Raw genomic sequence first — 19,363 nt, forward strand, 5'->3', positions numbered from 1 at the left:
GAATGACAGAACGATTGTTGTTGCAGCAGAACGACTGCTTCGAGGGTACGCGGGAAAATTGAAACTTTTGGCGGAATATCTTCAGTTGTTGACTTCATGATGGCCCAAGTTGAAGTGATGAACGGTAGTTTACCGGCACAGTGCAATGGTCAAACAGAAACGGAAAGCGTTTCTTTTACAAACGGAATAGCAACGTGAGTCTTTATGTTTTATTGCTCTTTTTCTTTTTGAAACCTTTCTAGAATACAGGAATTCGGGGTGAAACAGGATTCTGACCGGACCCATATCATCAATGACACGCATGGATTTGAATGAACATGAATAGTGAAATTATTTTAACTGTGTCATCAGTTATTTGTCTCAGAGACCGGGTCTCTGTTCGTGCCATGCAAATGTAGCATCGTTATATATATTATATGTTTTTGCGTACAATATTTATCATTTTGAGATTTTCATTTATTGCAATCATTTGAGGCAGTCATTTATGGGCCATGAATAAACATGATGGAATGGTCCCACATTTCTGTGAGTGTTAACAGATATTGGTACGACAGGGCATTTAACGGGCGCGCTTTTTCGGACAGCACACATACTGACCCAAAGCCGGAAAGGACCACAAATTTAAGGTGCTCACGGTGAAGTCTATACATCTCCAGATTAAGCATATTATTCACGTTGTCCAAATGCAGTTCTTGCCATAGGCAAAGCGATTGCTTACGTTTGCTGTCATGTCTGGCTCAACTCTTCTGAAAGGAAAAAGGAATTTGTAGAAGCGTCGTAAAATGCGTCAATAGTTACCGACTTTCAGCCTGTGTTTGCGGGATTAAAATTCAAGGGACGTAACTCGGAGGCACTGTATTTACATCTCAATAAATCGGCGTCAGTCTTGCTACGATGTTATATACACCTGCTTGTCATAAGCCCCACAAGGTGTCACTCCAGACGTCGTCATCATCTGGTTTGCTGTGATAATTCACAGGTTAATACAATAAGTATGGACTACACAGCACCTCTACTGCATGTTATACTCAATAAAGGTACAGTCAGTGGAGCCCACTTCTGTTGTCACTAACTCTCCGGAATACTGAGAAAAGTTACATAAGTATTAACTCACTCATCGCACTGAAACCATCAATTCACAAATAACATGATGTTTAGGAATGCTTGGACACCCCCTATTGGCATGCTTCACTGATTAATAATCAGGTGACAAAGCAACAAAGCCAATGGATAGATTGCATGATCTGACCAGGGGATGAAACAGACCATTCTTGGGTATAGTGCTAGGTTTGCGAGAAACTGGACGTCTAGTGGTTACAGTTGTAGCACCAAGAGATCATGGATTATTGAACCTAAGAGGCAAATGGGATTGCAAAAAGTAACTTCAACCATGTCAACCAAAGGAAGGTAAGCTAAGAACATCTATTGCACTGTCATTCACTAAAATGTATTCCTCTACTCTAAATAAGAATGCAAGTCTTTAGAAACAAACTTTATGGATGAGCATCTGATCCCCCTTGGTTGCCTTTTAGGCTAAACATGGGTTGCTGAAGATCAATTCTAGCCCATATCTTCTCATGTGTATTACCCTATCTTGAGAAATGCACATGGGTTTTTTGAGACTTAATACATCTAGCATTATCCTGTTATATTGATATGCCCATGTGGAGAAATGACATTTTTTGTACAGAGACTGAGACTTCTGTGTTTAACAGACAGTGTCATTTTATTCAATTTCCCTCCCTGTGTTTTCAGTTATCCAATTTTTTGTTCAGGAAACATGACGAGAGACAGTACTTGGATGCTATTGAGGAAATCATCTCACGAGGGGTGCGGCGAGAGAACCGTACAGGAACAGACACACTGTCAATATTTGGCATGCAGATGAGATACAGTCTACGTGACAGTAAGTAAAGTGTCTGGTTCATCAGCACTTATGAAACAATGTTATCAGTGGAAACGTGTTAATCGGTTACACATGCTCATCATAAAGCAGAAAGAAATACTCCATAGAGGATACTGAACAAACTTCCACGTAACACCATTTTTATGAAGAGTGCATGAGCTTTCACTCGTTTGATACTAAATTGTTCATTAGTTTCATAAAAATGGTATTTCACAGAAGCAAGCTTATTCTGTGTATTACTCTCCAAAAGAAATTGATAGAAACTGTCTAAAGTGTGATGTCACCCAGCTTTCCATGAGTCAAACAAGGCCTATTGTGACAGAAGTATTAGCATTGTGATGGTATGACTGTAAACCTGTAAACCATTATGATGTCAAATGTCGTGTGGTATTACACTAATGCAGTATGGCCGTAAAAATACTACAGCGCTGTATGTTCTATGGGCTAATAATAAAGGGATTTGCTTGATGTGCGTATGTGTGTCCAGTACATACAAATATAGGGAATGGAGTACTGTTTGGATGTTCTTTCAGAGCAGTTGTGTGTATCATTTCATCCATCAGTCCACATGATCAATGGTTAATTCCAAGCTCTGAATAAGTTATCAAAATGTACAGTTCTCTGCAATGTTACTTTACAGGACCCTCACATTGTCATCACGGGCCCTTAAAACTAATAATTGTGGGCCCCAAGACCCAATGTTTGTGAGTCGAGGTAAAACCCTGCTAGTGTAATCAGGTGGATAGGCTTGCTGATTTTGCGGATACTTGTCCTAGTATCCAAGTAGACTATGAACCATTGTATTGTCTGCTCACAAGCCAGTTGTATAAGAGATGGCAACACATAGTTGGGACACTGAATGACCTACGAAGATCTGGGTTAGATCTGGTCTTCAACAACCCATGACTGTCATTGCATATTTGGGCTGGTGGAGTAGCCCAGTGGTTAAAGCGTTTGCTTGTCGTGCCAAAGACCTGACCACATGGGTACAGTGTGTGAAGCCCATTTCTTGTGTTCCCTGGTGTGATATTGTTGAAATATTGCTAGGAGCATTGTGAAATATTGCTACAGGCAGCGTAAAACGAAGCTCACTTACTCATGATCCACAACCATTTCTGTGGGGTAAAACCCAACTCACTCATTTTATGTTGTTTTATCATATGTACTTGCAAAGTGGTTGTGAATCAAAGCACATCTGTAATAAGAGAAAATCATGTCCTTTTACCAAGGCAAAGATAAATTGATTGTATTTAGCTTTCAAGAATTTGATAGTAAATATTTGGCTTCAAGTAAACAACCAGCTGTCTATTTCAGGTTTCCCTCTGTTGACTACAAAGCGAGTTTTCTGGCGGGGTATTGCTGAGGAGCTTCTGTGGTTTATCCGAGGATCAACCAACGGCAAGGATCTCGAGGAGAAGAATGTTAACATCTGGAAAGCCAACGGTTCCCGGAGTTTTCTGGACAATCTTGGGCTAACACACAGAGAAGAAGGTACACAGCATATTCCAATAGACACTGCCACTTTTGGCTGATCTGACCAGCAGTATTCCAGCTATATGGAGGCAGTCTGTAAACAGAGAACCCAACCCTCCTGAATTTATCAGAATCACCCCTCTCCCATCCCCTCAAAATGCATGTCGATTCCTCCATACTGTCAAAGCCGACTACACTCTGATATGTTTTTCAAAATATAACAAAGATATGGATTGTCTTACTTACTGGAGGGCTAGGATTATCTTTGAACCTAAATAATAATTAAGTAAATATAACACTGTACTTACAGAAGTTCTCTAATTGTTTAAGATAGAAAGTACTCTGGAAGTAGAGTAGTCTGCCTGATAAATTACATGCACTGTTTGTTTCATTCACTTAACATTTTCAAACACTGCTGCTGAGTTTTGCAGACCGATTTCAGTTGTATAAGAATCTGTATGTTTAATGGCATTGAAAAGTTTCTTTCCTTAAGTTCAATGACATACAGGGATTGATTTGTTTTGAAAATTCTTCTTAGGGAGGCCAGATTCCTATTGCACCAATTTGGGGTTGGGATCTCTGTTTGGAGAATAGTCTGGACCAGAAAATCCAGTGATTAACAGCATGCCCATTGATCTTCGCAGCTGGGATATGATGACCTGTCAACCTACAGTGAGCCTGATTACTTGATCGTCTTAGTGTTAGTCATCTCTTAAGACAAGCATTGGTTGCTGAACACCAATTCTAACCCAGACATTCATGGGTAGGAGACAGTTTATCGTGTGTTGCGGAAAACACTGACTGATCTACTCTCTTGCAGGAGATCTTGGACCAGTGTATGGGTTCCAGTGGCGCCACTTTGGTGCCGAATACAAGGATATGCACACAGACTACACTGGGCAGGGTGTGGACCAGCTGGCTGATGTCATTGACAAGATCAAGAATCGTCCATATGATCGGCGGATAATCATGTGTGCTTGGAACCCGACTGGTGTGTACACTCCTTCCTGTCACGACTTTATTTTCGGGGATCATAGTAATGTTTTGTTGATGTTTTAGTACAGATTGCCTTTGGTTTCTTTGGGATTTTCTAGGAATCCAAACTTAATGGCCTTTGCAGCCAAATTGGAAAGAGAACAATACTATCGTTCAGCAGTGAACAAACACAACTTCATACAGTTATGTATCATGTCAAATATGCTGTCATACCTTGGGAGAACTGTTACGCAACAGTGTTGTGAAGGTTTACCTTAATTAAGCAACAGTACTATCCAAGTATCCATGGTATCCAAGCTGACTATGAATCTTTGTATTATCTGGTCACATGCAGGGGTTAAAAAATCCCATCACCTGACACCCGGGACAAATCAGTTTTCATTTCGGGCAATCAAATAATGTTATCTTACTTGTCTGTGGACTACTGGGTAATTTATACTTATGGTTTCAATCTGCAAATAATCTTAGATTTCGTTTCATATCTGCTCTCAATGAAGCTATTAAAGTTTGCACTAATAATAAAGTAGAGCTAGCAGAGAGTGAAATTATTACACTTGGATAAATAGTCCAGTAAACATTCACATCATGCAAAATCAGGGCAAGTGGAAAATTAGTCAGGGCAGCTTACTTTCTTGCAGTCACTTGCCCTGTGGGAAGCAGCTTTTCAACATATTTTTGAACCCCTGCACATGCCAGTTGTATAACAGACAGACATATAGTTGGGATACTGAATAACATGCGAAGATCCGGGTTAGATCTGATCTTCAACAACCCATGATTATCATTGCATATTTGGGCCGGTGGAGTAACCCATTGGTTAAAGCGTTTGCTTGTCATGCCAAAGACCCTGGTTCAATCCCCTCATCTTTACTATGTATGAAGCCCATTTCTAGTGCCCCCTGATGTCATATTGCTGAATATTTCTAAATGCAGCATGAAACTAAACAGAGACTCTGTTCCACACACAGGATCAGTCACACCCTACTTCCTTGGATAGCATCGTTTGTTTCAAACCTTGGTTTGATTTTGTTTAGTTAAATTTTGTTACATCTTTTAGTATTACTTTCAGTGCAATAAGGTAAACCTCCACTTACAATTGTCTTGTTGAAAGTGAAATCAGTCACCTTAGAAGTTACATTCCTCTTGGCCTATGGGCTGTCAGGTAGTCTAATGGTTACAGCTTTTAGTGTTTGCCTGTCACCTCAAACTCCCAAGTTTGATTCCCCATGTGGGTACCATTTGTGAAGCCTATTTTTAGTCCATTTGTTCTGATATTGCAGGAGCATTGCAAAATGTTGTTTAACTCACTCACTCACTCATATTCCTCTTACTCATGCAACTAACTTATTACTTAAGAAAGTGTTCAAGATACCCTAACCTACATTTTCTGGGATTTATTGATGGTGATTTCAGTGGGAATGCATGTGTCATTGATTGTTAAAGTTAGAGTCATGTCTGTATTATGATTTGATCATATGCAAAATGCCATTATGTGGAAGTTTGATGACAGCTGCGTTAAACAGATTAGTCTTACTTTCTGCTTCCATGTTTGTTTCAGATCTTACGAAAATGGCGTTGCCACCATGTCACTGCCTTGTACAGTTCTATGTTGCGGAGGGGGAACTGTCCTGTCAGCTATACCAGAGATCAGCGGATATGGTCAGTTGTCTCCCTTTGTGTTTCGGGACAGTGTAGCTCCCTGTCTTGTGTGCCACAGTTCATTAGGCCTGGCCAAATTCTGTGACCTGAATCTGAAATTTGCAGTGACAAGATTCTGGAATTGTCAACACTGACCATGGTCATGGGTTTTAATTTGTGGTGTTCCTATGAACTGAAATAAACACAAACAGTTTTAGAACCTCTGTAATAGTGTTGAAACACAATGGAACATATCTAGGATTTTGTCAGCGTCTGAAAACTTACTGAAATGTCATCACAAAATATTTCTTGAAGACTCTGGGAAGTTTATGTTCATAATATTTTAATCATCATTTTAAAGTAGCAGGGGCCATCATTTTACATTGGATGTTTAATTTGCAAATGCAGTTTTCAGTTTTTGAATATAACACAAAAAGCAGGGGAACCAAATGGTTTTTCCTTATACTTATCTGCAATTACAAACTGAAGAGGAAAATCTAAATAATGACACTAACCAATTTCTTTTCAATGATTGCCCATTGGCATGGAACCAATCATCAATTCTGAGAATCGTGAGTCACACCACAGGATGTCTCTATTTGAAGATCAGTTGGGTAGCCTAATGGTTAAAGCATTTACTCGTCACACTGAAGAACTGGCTTCAATTTCCGACATTGGTACAATGTGTGAAACCCATTTCTGGTGTGTCCTGTCATGATATTGCTGGAATGTTGCTAGAGGCGACATAAAACGAAACTCACTTAATGAGCTTGAATCAGATTAATATTTCTGTGTAAGGAAGTAAGGAAAATAGATGTGAAAATGCTCACTGTAGTGGTGGTTTTGGGTGTTCCAGGGTCTGGGTGTTCCCTTCAACATCGCCAGCTACTCACTTCTCACATACATGATTGCACACGTCACCGGGCTAAAGGTGAGGCTTATGTAGATTTATGTAATATCCAATGGCCGTTTGCTTCACGGATGAGCCTTTTTAGTCCAAAATAAGTCTTAGAAAAAAATATAGTGTTGACTATTTTTCAAGATTTCTTTCTGTTTGAAAATCAGCAATAAGCCTGGAAAACATCATAAGGACATGTACCCTGAATTATTTTAAAACATGAAATTGATGGAAATATATTATTGATAAGTTTGAACGTCTGCTGGCATGATTACACAAACTATTCTTCCAGTGTGTTCCAGCTTGATGTAGACCACATTTCTCAGGACATTGATATGCTATGTATTGTGTGATTCTTGAATGTTAGTAAAAGCTGTCGTTTCACTCTTTTGTAGACATGTGAAGATGAGGGTTAGAATTGATCTTCAGCAACCCATGCTTGTCGTAAGAGGCGATTAATGGGCTCAGGTAGTCAGGCTTGTTGACTTGGTTGACACGTCATAGTATCCCAATTGTGCAGATCTATGCAAAGATTGTTGATCAGAGGATTGTCTGGTTCAGACTCGATTCCTTACTGCTGCTACAACAGTGATGAAATATTGCTGAGCGCGGAGTAATGTACACTCAGTCACTCACTCACTCATTCTTCTGTATGACAATTTGTTCTGTAACAGGCATATCATATGTTGTTTAGACTGGAGATTTTATCCACACAATCGGAGATGCCCATGTGTATGTCAACCATATCGAAGCACTAAAGGAACAGGTAGGACGTGCTGTCACTTCTGTCACTCTAGTCTTGATTTTGTGAAAATCTAAAGATTCTCAGAATTTAATCAATGCAAAAATCATCAATATACTCCTTGTATTAGATCTGGCAATGATCAGATCATTGATGTATTGATCCGTATGTTGATGTATTGTTATTCTGAATAAAGTACTATTTGAAGCTTAAAATTGATGGGAATTAAAATCTCTGCCAGATAAATACTCAAGTTTGTAATGTGCAGTATTTTTTTGCTTGTGCTCTTATAAATATATTCAGTTATTTTGTTTTTAGATCAAGCGAGAACCTAAAGCATTCCCAGAGTTTAAGATGAAGAGAACTGTGGAAAATATTGATGATTTCACAATGGAGGATTTTGAAATAGTGGGCTACAACCCTCACCCCAAAATCAAAATGGATATGGCTGTATAATAGCCAGACACTGGGACACTGTCCTTCCAATGTGAATGCCTGCCTCTTGTGCCTTATTACTTATACTTGTTCCTGTTCTGGGACCAAAACAGATGGAGAGGTGAGAAAAGATGTTCAACAAGAACCAGTAGCAGAAAGTATTTCAACCACTGGCAACTACCAACAAAAGCAACCATATTGCTTGCATTGACAGAGCTATCCTATGCATTTATTCTAAACATGTGTTTTGCCTACCAACGGACCAGTATTGTGTTACTGGCTTTAACAACGTTATCCTCTGCATTTATTCTACCACTGGTGTTTTATAACTTTCACCTACCAACAGACCAAGATAGTGTTACTGGATTTGCCAAAGTTATCCTCTGCATATATTCTACCATTGGTGTTTTGTAACTTTCACCTACCAACAAACCAATATAATGTGTTACTAGCCTTGCCAAAGTTATCCTCCAGATTTATTCTACCACTGGTGTTTTATAACTTTTACCTACCAACAGACCAATATAATGTGTTACTAGCTTTGACAAAATTATTCTTTGCATTTATTCTAACACTGGTACATGCCAGCAGATCAGAAAAGGACGACAAAGTGACAAACCTTGACGAAGTTATTCTTGTCATTAATATTGAACAGGGCTCTTGCCTACTGTCCTAGTAATATCTGTTACTGGTTTTGATAGTTACCATTTGCATATTTTTTACCACAACCTTTGACATTATGCGATATTCCGTGCATTGGAGTGTCCATTACTTGTACATTATTAAACACAAAACATACTGAGAAAAAATCATTTAGTTTGTCCTTCTTTGGGTTAGACTGGTACATGGTGACAGTTCAAATCATTTGTCACCATGGTTACAAGAATGCATGACCAGATATGGCTCGTAGCACTGGGTACCATACTGTAGTTAACTGTATGCCCACATGTGCATGTCAAGAGGGCCAGTGTAAAGGCATTGGTCCCAAACTTGTATGAGGTGTGTTAATGGTTAAGGTGTTCATGCTAAGTAATGTACAATGTCACTAATACTATTAATCACTGGTTTGTCTGGTTCATATTATTTACTGACTGCAGTAACACAGCTTGGCTTTTAAAGAGTACTTCTTCAGACCAAAAAAAGCCTTTTTGTTAAGACGAGCAGGGATTTTTTGTAGGATTCTAAACTCTATGCCTTTGGAAAGCAATTTGGAACCAAGATATTCTTCGTAATTTCACTATTTACAGAACAAATAAACTGGGGTGTTTTTTTACTCTTTTAACTATTGCATATGAAAGACTTGTGCTTAGCTTTTAGCAGAACATCAAATTCATTCTTAAAAAACTTGTGGTCAATTACTACTGAGTGATTACAAGTTGTCAGCTTCACTCTTGCTTGCCCATGAAACTACAGACACGTTATGTAACTTGCAAATGCACTGCAGCGAACAGTAACTTTTCAGTTAGTTGCATATAAAGTGTGTAACAAACTTATCATTTTGCTGATTTTTCGATGTCAACAAAGACATGCCGAATCATTGTTGCTTCCAGATGTTGGGTGATGATGTCACATGCAGTTTTCCACGTGACCCAGCAGGTTTTGTTAAATGGGTTATCTTTCTGAGAGCGATGCAAGTGTTGTGGAAACCTGTAGTGTGTACAGGTAATCAGATAGCTCAACCTCCTCCTCAGTTCCAAGATAGAAAATGCTGTTTAGATTTGTTCTCATTGAGTCAAATAATCAAAACTACCTAATAGCAGTGATTGATGACAAAAAGATTTTGCTAAACACAACTTTTACATAACGACAATTGAAAGGCATTGTGTTGCATTAATCACAAACCATGACAGTAAAAAGATATGGTGTCCATTTAATAATTACATTTGAGGAGTCTTCGTGCCGGTTATGGCTTTGTTAATTCTGTTGCTGCACCCTCAACATCCAGAAAGGAGATTCCGCAACAACCATTTGCATATAGTGTCATGGTGTGTTTTCGGTGAAGATCTGGTTTGAAATGGGTCTTCAGCTACCAATACTTGTCTTAGAGGCAACCAACAGGATCAGATGGAGTGGCTTGTTTGACACCTGTCATTGTATACATATTTTGCTGATCAATGCCTATTCTGTTTATCACTGGATTGTTGACTTTATTTACAGACTGCAGTCATATATGTAGCTGGAATGTAGTGCGGCATTGCACGAGTACCAAACCAGTCAACTCAACATCCTGAAAGTGTGGATTGTTCATGCTATCAGTGAGTGAGTGAGTTTAGTTTTACGCAGCACTCAGCAATATTCCAGCTATATGATGGCAGTCTGTAAATGATCAAGTCTGGGCCAGACAATCCAGTGATTAACAGCATTAGCATCGTTCTGCACACTTAGGAACTGATGACATGTGTCAACAAAGTCAGCAAGTCTGACCATCCGATCCTGTTAGTTGCCTCCTACGACAAGCATAGTCACCTCTTATGGCAGGCATGGGTTGCTGAAGGCCTATTCTACCCTGAACCTTCACGGGTGTGTTCATACTATCAACCATTTGAAGTATAATGTTCAAAACACAACACAACAGGTGCTTGTATCAACAATTCATGTTTATTCCTGCAATAAATTGAATATCCCCTGAACAACCATATGAAAGAAAGATCAGTACCACTGCTAAGCAGCATGGTTTACAGGCAAATATTCAGGTAAGTATTCGCCAACCTGGACGAGATCTGGTAAACAACAGGGTGACAAGAAATATCAAGCTCTAATTCTCCATTCCTTCAGTCTTGGATACAACTAAGATTTTAACAAAGTAGACAGAAACAGGGCACCTCTGTACTGTCATGGACAGTGTACATAACAAGAAGCCTTGTTGATGAACATTGATGAGGCCCTTTTTTTCCTGTTTTACAGATTTTTGAACTTAGAAAACCTAAAGGCATGCAGGGAGAAAATATATTAATAAAATCACTAGTTGAAGTAATATTTTTTCTCAATATTAAAAGTATTTTACTTCTGGTGATTTACGAAGTGTATATGGGGAAAAACAATAGTTTACATTTTGGCCAGTAAAACCATAAGGATGTTATTTTTATTGGTGGGGAAAATTATTTTTTAATGTTTTCTTATTCTTGAAGCATGATGGCAAATCTGTAAAACAAGAACTAAAATGGGTCTAGCCTAAGTAACAAAAATAAAGTAACTTCTCATCAAGTTTTGAACAATAAGCAGATTTCTTCACATTCAAAACACCTGTGAGTGAATGTAGCTTGACTCATGCAATATCATGCTGGGGGGACACTAGAAATGGGCTTCACACATTATACCCTTGTGGGAAAAAGTACATGGGTCTTTGGTGTGATGATTTAACCACTAGGCTACCCTACTGCTCCTCATATAGCTGTGAATACAACTAATATGAAAAAATGCTACAACCATGACTGCTGTGACAGATGTCGGAGACATTGTATAAATGTTCATAAAGGAATGTTCAGCTGCAAAATGAAACTGCAAAATGAAACACGAACTGTCAGGGCAAGAAACCTGAACCAAGCACCTGCTGAATCTGGGGGCTCACTGGATTGTTTGCTAAACAAAACATCTAATGTCTTGCCATTAAGCTAGTTCTTAAGTAACTTTTAAAGTATAGATGCATGCACAAAATTCAGGTTCTTTGAATGACGTGAAGTCATGGCTGCGGAAGATTACACTATACAGATGATAATGTCTAGTCATCAAAATATGTGGTTTGATACCAAGCCCTCATGTTTGTATGTTTACATGAAGGTTCATTTGTGATGAAAATACACATCTTTCATGTACAGGTATGTTTTGCTGTCCTCAAAGTTGAGGTTCAGGGCCTAGATTTTTTTATGCTCTTTGCGCAATAGTCATAAGTGCCACACATTAACATTAAGACTATCTTAGTGCTAAGACAGCTTTGAAAATCTAGGTCCTGTTAGTCAGAGAACATATTTGTCCATCTTTTGTCACACTGTCGTGCAAACCCTAACAAATACACATCAAAGACAGACCAAGCAAGAGTACAACTTCTGTCAAGTCAAGATTGCTGCAGTTTCAGTGTCAACAAATTTACTGAATTCACAAGTGAGGAAGAAAACATTGTCAGGCAATCTCCAGCTGTCGTTGGGCAACATTAAATGAATTTCTTGTTTCTCATTTAAAAAATAATTTGGTAGGTAGGGGAGATAATATTTTTATGTATTTCTCTGACTTTCTCTACAGTGTTTAATAACTTGGAATGCCAGAATGTGAGATGGATTTTAGAAGCCTGCACATGCATCTTTACCACTGAAAAAAAAAAAAATTAAATAAGTAATAAAATAAAGAATTAGATTCTGGCCATATAATAAGGAACATGAAATTACGTGTATTACGGTGAGCTTCACCCTCCACAATCTGTGAGGACCCCAGATAGCCAAGATCCCAAACCCGGCCTAACCACCTCCTTCCAAACCATGGATAACATGCAGACATTAAAAAGAATCTGTATTTTCTTTAGCATATTTTAGTTTTTGTTTTGACACTGGTATGTAGAGCTGAAGAGTGGTAAAGGTTTAGTTAGTGTTTGTGTGTAAAAATTAGTATTGATGAACAGGGAGGGTGGATAGGCGATGAGCACAATATTCCTGCCACACTCAATGTCCATGGCATGTTCTGCGACAGCTCACAGAATTTTTCCCAGTGTTGTGAAATTCCAGTCAGTTTCAGACTTCAGTCAAAGCATCAAAGCATAAGTCAAAATTAAGTCTTGGGACTCCTTTTTCATATTTTATTAAGACGATTAATAGTACTATCTTTCTCTGAAAATTATGTACTTCTCATGACCAAATGTGTTGGTAATGTAATAACAATGGACAAATCATAGACATCAATGGACATAACCCCCACCTGTGGCTGTTGGATGATATTTGACAAAAAGGTTCAATTTTGGATTTCAAGAATGTCCCCTGAATACGTGACAGCATCCACAGAAGTACACATTTACGATGACCAGAAACCCTGGTCTATTTGAGACAACTGTTTTTAAATAGACTGTTGGTAGTTATCAAGTCTGACAAAGTGAAGGTAAACAACTAACAAAATAAACTCTACATTCAATGAACCTTTCATGAGAGTTAACTACCATAGACTGTATTAGCACCTTCAAGATAACCACATGCTCTTGGAAACAAACAAGTACTGCCATTTAACAAAAGCAAGTCAAGCAGACCACATGCTAAACACAAATATCAATATGCTAAATTTTATTCATGACTGAGTATGGTTTTACGTCAGTTTTAGCAATACTCCAGCAAGATGGCAAGGGACACCAGAAATGGGCATCACACATTGTACCCATGTGGGTAACTGAACCGAGTCAATGCTTAAACCATTGGACTATCCCACCATCTCTTAAAGACTAAAAGACTCACTCAGCTCACCTGGCATTTTGAGTCTGAAGTATAAAATGACAGTCAGCCATAAAGGAATTAAAAGTAAAGTTAGTACCAACAACACATTGAATTAATTCGCTCTGACCATACACTAAAGAAGTTAAAGAACTGATACTCTTTCATCTTAGTCTGGCTAATTTGTTAGTGGGTTTGTTTAAAGACAGCTTTTAGCAATATTCCAGCAATATCAAGGCATGCAACACCAGAAATGGGCTTCACACATTGTACCCTTGTGGAGAATCGAACACGGGTCTTTGGTGTGACGAGTGAACACTTAACCACCACGCTACCTCACAGCCAGGTAATGCCATAAAATAGGAACTATGGATAATATGAAAGAATCAGGTACTCTTTAACTTCTTTTGAGTGGAATATTTCAGTCATAAACAACAGCTTTCTTGACAATTTACAAAATACAAATCCCAAAGATGCCATTGGCAGTTGTATCTGTGATCACACCAAATTATCATGATTGTTAGTTACCAAGTTACCTTCAGAGTTCCCTAAATATTCAAATTTAACCATCAAAATCTAAATTTTGTTGCATGATATTTCATTCACTGAGCAAGCATCTTGTGTGTTCAAGGTAAATTTACTGTGGTTGTAATTGGCTGAGACAGAACAGCTTCAAGCTGAGTCATATCTTCTTTAGTGTTAGGGTTTCAGGTAATACCACCCTTAACGACTGAAGTAATGAAATAATCAAAAGTAATGATGTCCAATGACTGACTAGGCAATAATGATACTTGACCTTTGGTCAAAGTGAGCTAAAAATTGTTTGCAAAGATATTTCAATTCATTTAAAAAAAAAAATAATCAAGCATTCTATCATGAATTCTTTTGCATTAATGCTTTGACATTATGTTAACAGAATGTTATTAAACCCAGATAGCATTTCTTGTAGGGCAGTTGCCCCCAAGGTTATTCAATACAAATGCCTCTGGTTATAGGGAGTGTGATGCCACTTTTGGAAATATTCCAGCAATATCATGACGAGGGAGACCAGAAATAAGCTTCATATATTGAACCCATGGTGGGAATTCAAGCTGGCCCAATGGCACCACAATTGAAAGCATTCACCATTAGTCTACCCCCCCTCTTAGCACTATTACCAAAGCATGATTATGATAAAAGACAACCACAATAACATCTGCCATTATAATACACACACAATCTCACCTGGAAAACAGAACATACATAATATATCAACAAGTTAGAATTAGCAAATTCTCATGCACTTTCATTATTCCACATGAATAGAATCCTAATAACCTGTAACCATGGTTACATAACAAATAACCATTTGAGAAATTTCAACAAGTTTGTGTTTTTTTCATGAAGGCTAAAGATTTAATGAAATAAACAGTACTTATCTGGGTTTAGATTTTCGAAGATGTCTCAGCTCTAAGTGTCGCAAGTTGATGTTAATGTATGGCACTTACTACTATCTTATTGCTAAGAGAGCTTCGAAAATCTAGGACCTGGAATGTAACTCGAGGAAGCAAGCTGTATGCATGATATATTGAAAGAAATGAAAGTAAACTGCAATCCACCTTGGCAGGATAAGCATTGTCTTTGTTTATCTAGTCGCTAAACAAATGTAATATGCTATCTGAAAATGTCTCTAACTCCTTGTCACTTTTGGATATTTGGATATTTGGGGGTTCTTTAGGATTGCTCTTGTAATATATGACTCTAATTAATCAATAATATTTGACATGAAGGATAAAAAAAAGTATACAAGTCTACTTTTACACAATGCATGTGATATATAGAAGCTTGGTGGCAACTTCACCCTGTCTTTGTTTTGTCTTGCAAATAATTTCCTCATATGATTTTATGCCGCTGTTTTGCGATAATAGTATTTCGGGGGACACCAAAAAAAGACTTCACACATGTAGGGACTTAAAAACCCTGACCTCTGGTGTTTAAAATGCTTCAACAAGTTATTCACTGTAGTTCTACAGAATTCATGGATGCTATGGTCATTATCTCACCTCACACATAAATGTTGCTTTCTGAATGGCTGAGTGCTCATCTATTATTTTCAATGCACCCCACTTACAAGTGACTAACATTTTAATGTACCTCTATGGGAATCATTTGATATTTCGTGCTAGAAATTCTTTATTTCAAATAATGATGCAAGAAAATCACTGAGTGAGTGAGTTTAGTTTTATGGTGCACTAAGCAATATTCCAGCTATATGGCGGCTGTCTATAAATAATCGAGTTTGGACCAAATAATCCAATGATCAACAACATGAGCATCAATCTGCGCAATTGGGAACCGATGACACGTGTCAACCTAGTCAGCGAGCCTGACTACCCGATCCTGTAAGTTGCCTCTTATGACAAGCATAGTTGCCTTTTATGGCAAGCATGGGTTGCTGAAGGTCTATTCTACCCCGGGACCTTCACGTGTCTGGAAATTACTGATGTTTAGCTAATGCAAACCACGGAAGGGAGATAACTCTAAACTCTTTTCTTAAATTCTGCAAAATCTAGCGAAGGCTACAAAAAGATTTGTACTCATGCTTCAAACAATTCACAATGAACATTGAGGTGTTTGGTAAGATAAATATTTTGTTCACTGACCCCTCTGGGCCCATGGATTCACGTTCCCTCGATGTTTGTTTATGTTTTTGTACATAAACAAACACCAAGGGTACATTAACCCATGTTCCCCTCATGGCCAGTGAAAACCTGTACATTGTCACATCCATGTTTTAACATGACCTCATGGCCATTGACTGACTCGTTTAACATGAACCAGGAGCATGCCAATCCTTCCACTATGGACCTCCTTAGCTATCAGTCCATCTCAAACAATTTTAGTGTCTAATCAAATGCAGTTTCATAGAATATAGATTGTTTGACTTTGAATCTGAACATTGATATTAGATATAAGATGAAAACAATAATGGTGGTTTCATGTAACAGTTCACAGGAGGATACAGGATATGGGGGTGGAGGTGGGGGTGGGTATGGGTGTGCACACCCACCCCCACCTCCCTCCGCCCTTTAGTCCTGAAAGTTTGTTATATGATCATTTGAACTCTCTTGAAATCAGATGAAAATGAACTGTGCAACCCCCCTTCTCATAAAGCTGTATCAACCCTTTCAGGGATTGAGACAAAAACATGTTCATCTGTTGCAGAGCTTCCCCTTTCCCCTATGTATTTTTATCTGGCAGCCGCATTGATATCATTGACATTAACACTTGGTGGGTTTTAGTTCTATTTCATGTTGAAGGAAAGTGTAATAACAGTGCTATTTGAGCCTTTAAGAATCGCATGCATGAACAACTTAACATAATACTTGAAAAATATCATTACAAGCCCATTTTGGAGTAAGGGTGTCTGTCATCCAACCTTTTTGGATCCTGGGGAAAACACTACAGTATCAACATACCGAGGACTATTGATGCATGTTTGCTCGACACCCTATATGACTCTTTAATAATGGTGCTGATTATACATGTATTAGAGGGAGTTTACACTGTCGGTCATGTGTGAAGGACAAAGATTTATTCAACAAACAGGCGAAACAGACTGCTGATTTAACTTGGCAGGTCAGCTTTAGCATGAGGTTATGCATGTGTCTATAATAGTTAATACACCATGAATGAGGCAATTCAACAAGAATATTAAGACTTGGAACAACTTGACTTGCTTTATTCAGCAACCGCTACCAAGCTTAGAACTTTCATGAAGTTAAACTACTGTCCATGAATATGTCTTGTCTGTATCACCTGTGACCCTTATGTGATGAACTTAAAAGTAAAAAGAATAACCAAAAAAAAAAAAATAAATAAATAACAAATAAAATAAATAAATAAAATAAAATAAAAAATGTTAAACTATTGTATCATACTGGTTTGGTGATTTTGATTATAATGTGACTGGGGCAGTTTTAATTGGATTCCAGTTATTTAACAACATGTCAAGTTACTGTAGGTGGAAACATGACGAATGCAGGTATCACAATTAGGTGTCACATGTTGATAAGGGTATGGTATTCATAAACATCACTTTTGCCATTACAGGCACCCCCAGCCCAAATCTAGAATCAAAGCATGAACAATGAATTTACAGTTGACATAAAAAAAAAAAGACGCAATGTAAGTATCATTTGTTAAAAAAGTTAAAACACATTTTGATAACGAGCATTAAGTAATAGAATCCACTTATAGAGACAGATAAGAACAACCAAAGAGGCAGTTTAAGTGGAACTGATGTCAATCACATGGTAAAAATGGACTGTCCACATGTTGACAGTTTGATTTAGATTCCAGATCACAATGGCTGATGTACATCTCTAAGGAGAAAGGAACTTGCCACCCGAAGGCCAAAATAAATTAAGATCAAATTTTCAGCCATAGTTTTCGCAAAAATGACAGGGAGCTGCATTTTGTCGGCTGAACTCATGTCTTGGAACAAAATGTATTTCATAAACAACTTCCATTTTCACTTGTCCCTACACAGGCTCTGATCTATACCATAATGTTCCTAATCCATCCTGTGATATTCTCCCCCAAGAACACCTTTAAATATAGATAGTGACAGTGCAACAATATATTTACTGATCAAGTTTGAAACTGAACTGGAAATATCTCATACTCTGACTATTTTTATTTACCCTATTAATGATTCAAGACAGATAAGTATGTAGAGTGTTGCATCCATAATTGAAAGCTTTCGGGATTGGGCCATATTGTGGGTTTGGAGGAATAATAATACATGCATAGTCTGGCAGGTTTGATAGTGAGTGAGTTAAGTTTTACAACACTTTTAGCAATATTCAAGCAATATGATGGCTGGGGACACTACAAATGGGCTTATCACAATGTACCCATGTGGGTCATCGGGGTGATGAGCTAACACTCTAACCACAGGGCTACCCACACCGCCAGTTTGTTTGTGCTGTTTGTTTCAAATCAGAAATTTTAACAGGAAAACATGATGATCCGAGTAATAAAATAGAAATAGTTCCCGGGCACCAGCACTAAGATAGGGTCACTGCTTTAAATGGTCATAATCCACACACTGGAATGAAATGTTTGGTTTTCCACATAGTAATAATAATCAGTACACATGGAAATAACACAGAAATATATACAAAGACAATCGTGTCAACAGGCTTTCTCCATCCCATATGGTCAAGTCTTGACTGTTACCATGGTAACTTAAAGGGTTCACACATGGATCCAGATGGGGTGTCCAGGGGTGCACACCTCGCCTTTGTCCAGAAATTTTGTTACATGACCACTGAAGCTTGTGTGAAAATGAAGTGTGCACCCCCTTTCTCAAAAGGCTGTATCTGCCCCTGTACGGCTTTATGTAAGCAGTTAGAGCTTGCAATGGTGCAGCCTGAAACAGCCAGCTTGATACCAACTTGCACTCACTACATGTTGACATTCTGCTGTTCAAAGAACACAGGTTCTAGCTGGAAGACAGACTGATGGGGAACTGGCTTGGACTTGTCACTCTGAATACATGGCTATGTCTGAATAAGTTACTGTTTCTGTCATGCAAGTTTATGAAGTATGATAAAATGATCAGATCCAGAATAATTTTGCTACAGCAAGTGAGTGAGTATGGTTTTACATCACTTTTAGCACTGTTCTATCAATATGATGGCAGGGGATACCAGAAATGGTTTTCAAACACTGTACCCATGTGGGAAATCAAACCTGGGTTTTTTACATGATGAGCAAAAGCTGAACAGCTAAGCTACCCAACCACCCCTTGCTTTGATGATGTTCCAAATCATCAATTCCAAAACTCAAGCTTTCTATATAATGCATTCCATAGTACATATACAACA

The 19,363-nt window shown here is 38.2% G+C and overlaps 1 protein-coding gene across 3 annotated transcripts; it reads left to right on the forward strand.

Moving 5' to 3' along the window:
* The first annotated feature begins 25 nt into the window (after window positions 1-25).
* LOC137260596 (thymidylate synthase-like) lies at window positions 26-8,897 on the forward strand. Of its 3 annotated transcripts, none has more exons than XM_067798189.1 (8): window positions 26-194; window positions 1,776-1,906; window positions 3,221-3,397; window positions 4,200-4,370; window positions 5,934-6,034; window positions 6,870-6,944; window positions 7,606-7,677; window positions 7,972-8,897. In XM_067798189.1, exons 1-8 carry the CDS (start codon window positions 97-99, stop codon window positions 8,107-8,109), a joined length of 963 nt encoding a protein of 320 aa, XP_067654290.1. In that variant the 5' UTR covers window positions 26-96; the 3' UTR covers window positions 8,110-8,897. The 3 variants fall into 3 exon arrangements, with proteins under 3 accessions (XP_067654290.1, XP_067654291.1, XP_067654289.1); XM_067798190.1 differs by lacking the exon at window positions 26-194 and adding an exon at window positions 847-1,037; XM_067798188.1 differs by lacking the exon at window positions 26-194 and adding an exon at window positions 1,260-1,407.
* The last annotated feature ends 10,466 nt before the right edge of the window (window positions 8,898-19,363 follow it).

This window comes from Haliotis asinina, chromosome 14 (genome assembly GCF_037392515.1).
Source record: "Haliotis asinina isolate JCU_RB_2024 chromosome 14, JCU_Hal_asi_v2, whole genome shotgun sequence".
In the NCBI taxonomy this organism is placed as follows: Eukaryota; Metazoa; Mollusca; class Gastropoda; order Lepetellida; family Haliotidae; genus Haliotis; species Haliotis asinina.

Bases quoted from the DNA above. Each gene is read 5' to 3' on its own strand.
- LOC137260596 (XM_067798189.1), top strand. From the start codon at position 97: ATGATGGCCCAAGTTGAAGTGATGAACGGTAGTTTACCGGCACAGTGC. The intron at 6,945-7,605 runs GTGAGGCTTATG...TATGTTGTTTAG, and splicing joins CACACGTCACCGGGCTAAAG to ACTGGAGATTTTATCCACAC. The intron at 7,678-7,971 runs GTAGGACGTGCT...TTTTGTTTTTAG, and splicing joins TCGAAGCACTAAAGGAACAG to ATCAAGCGAGAACCTAAAGC.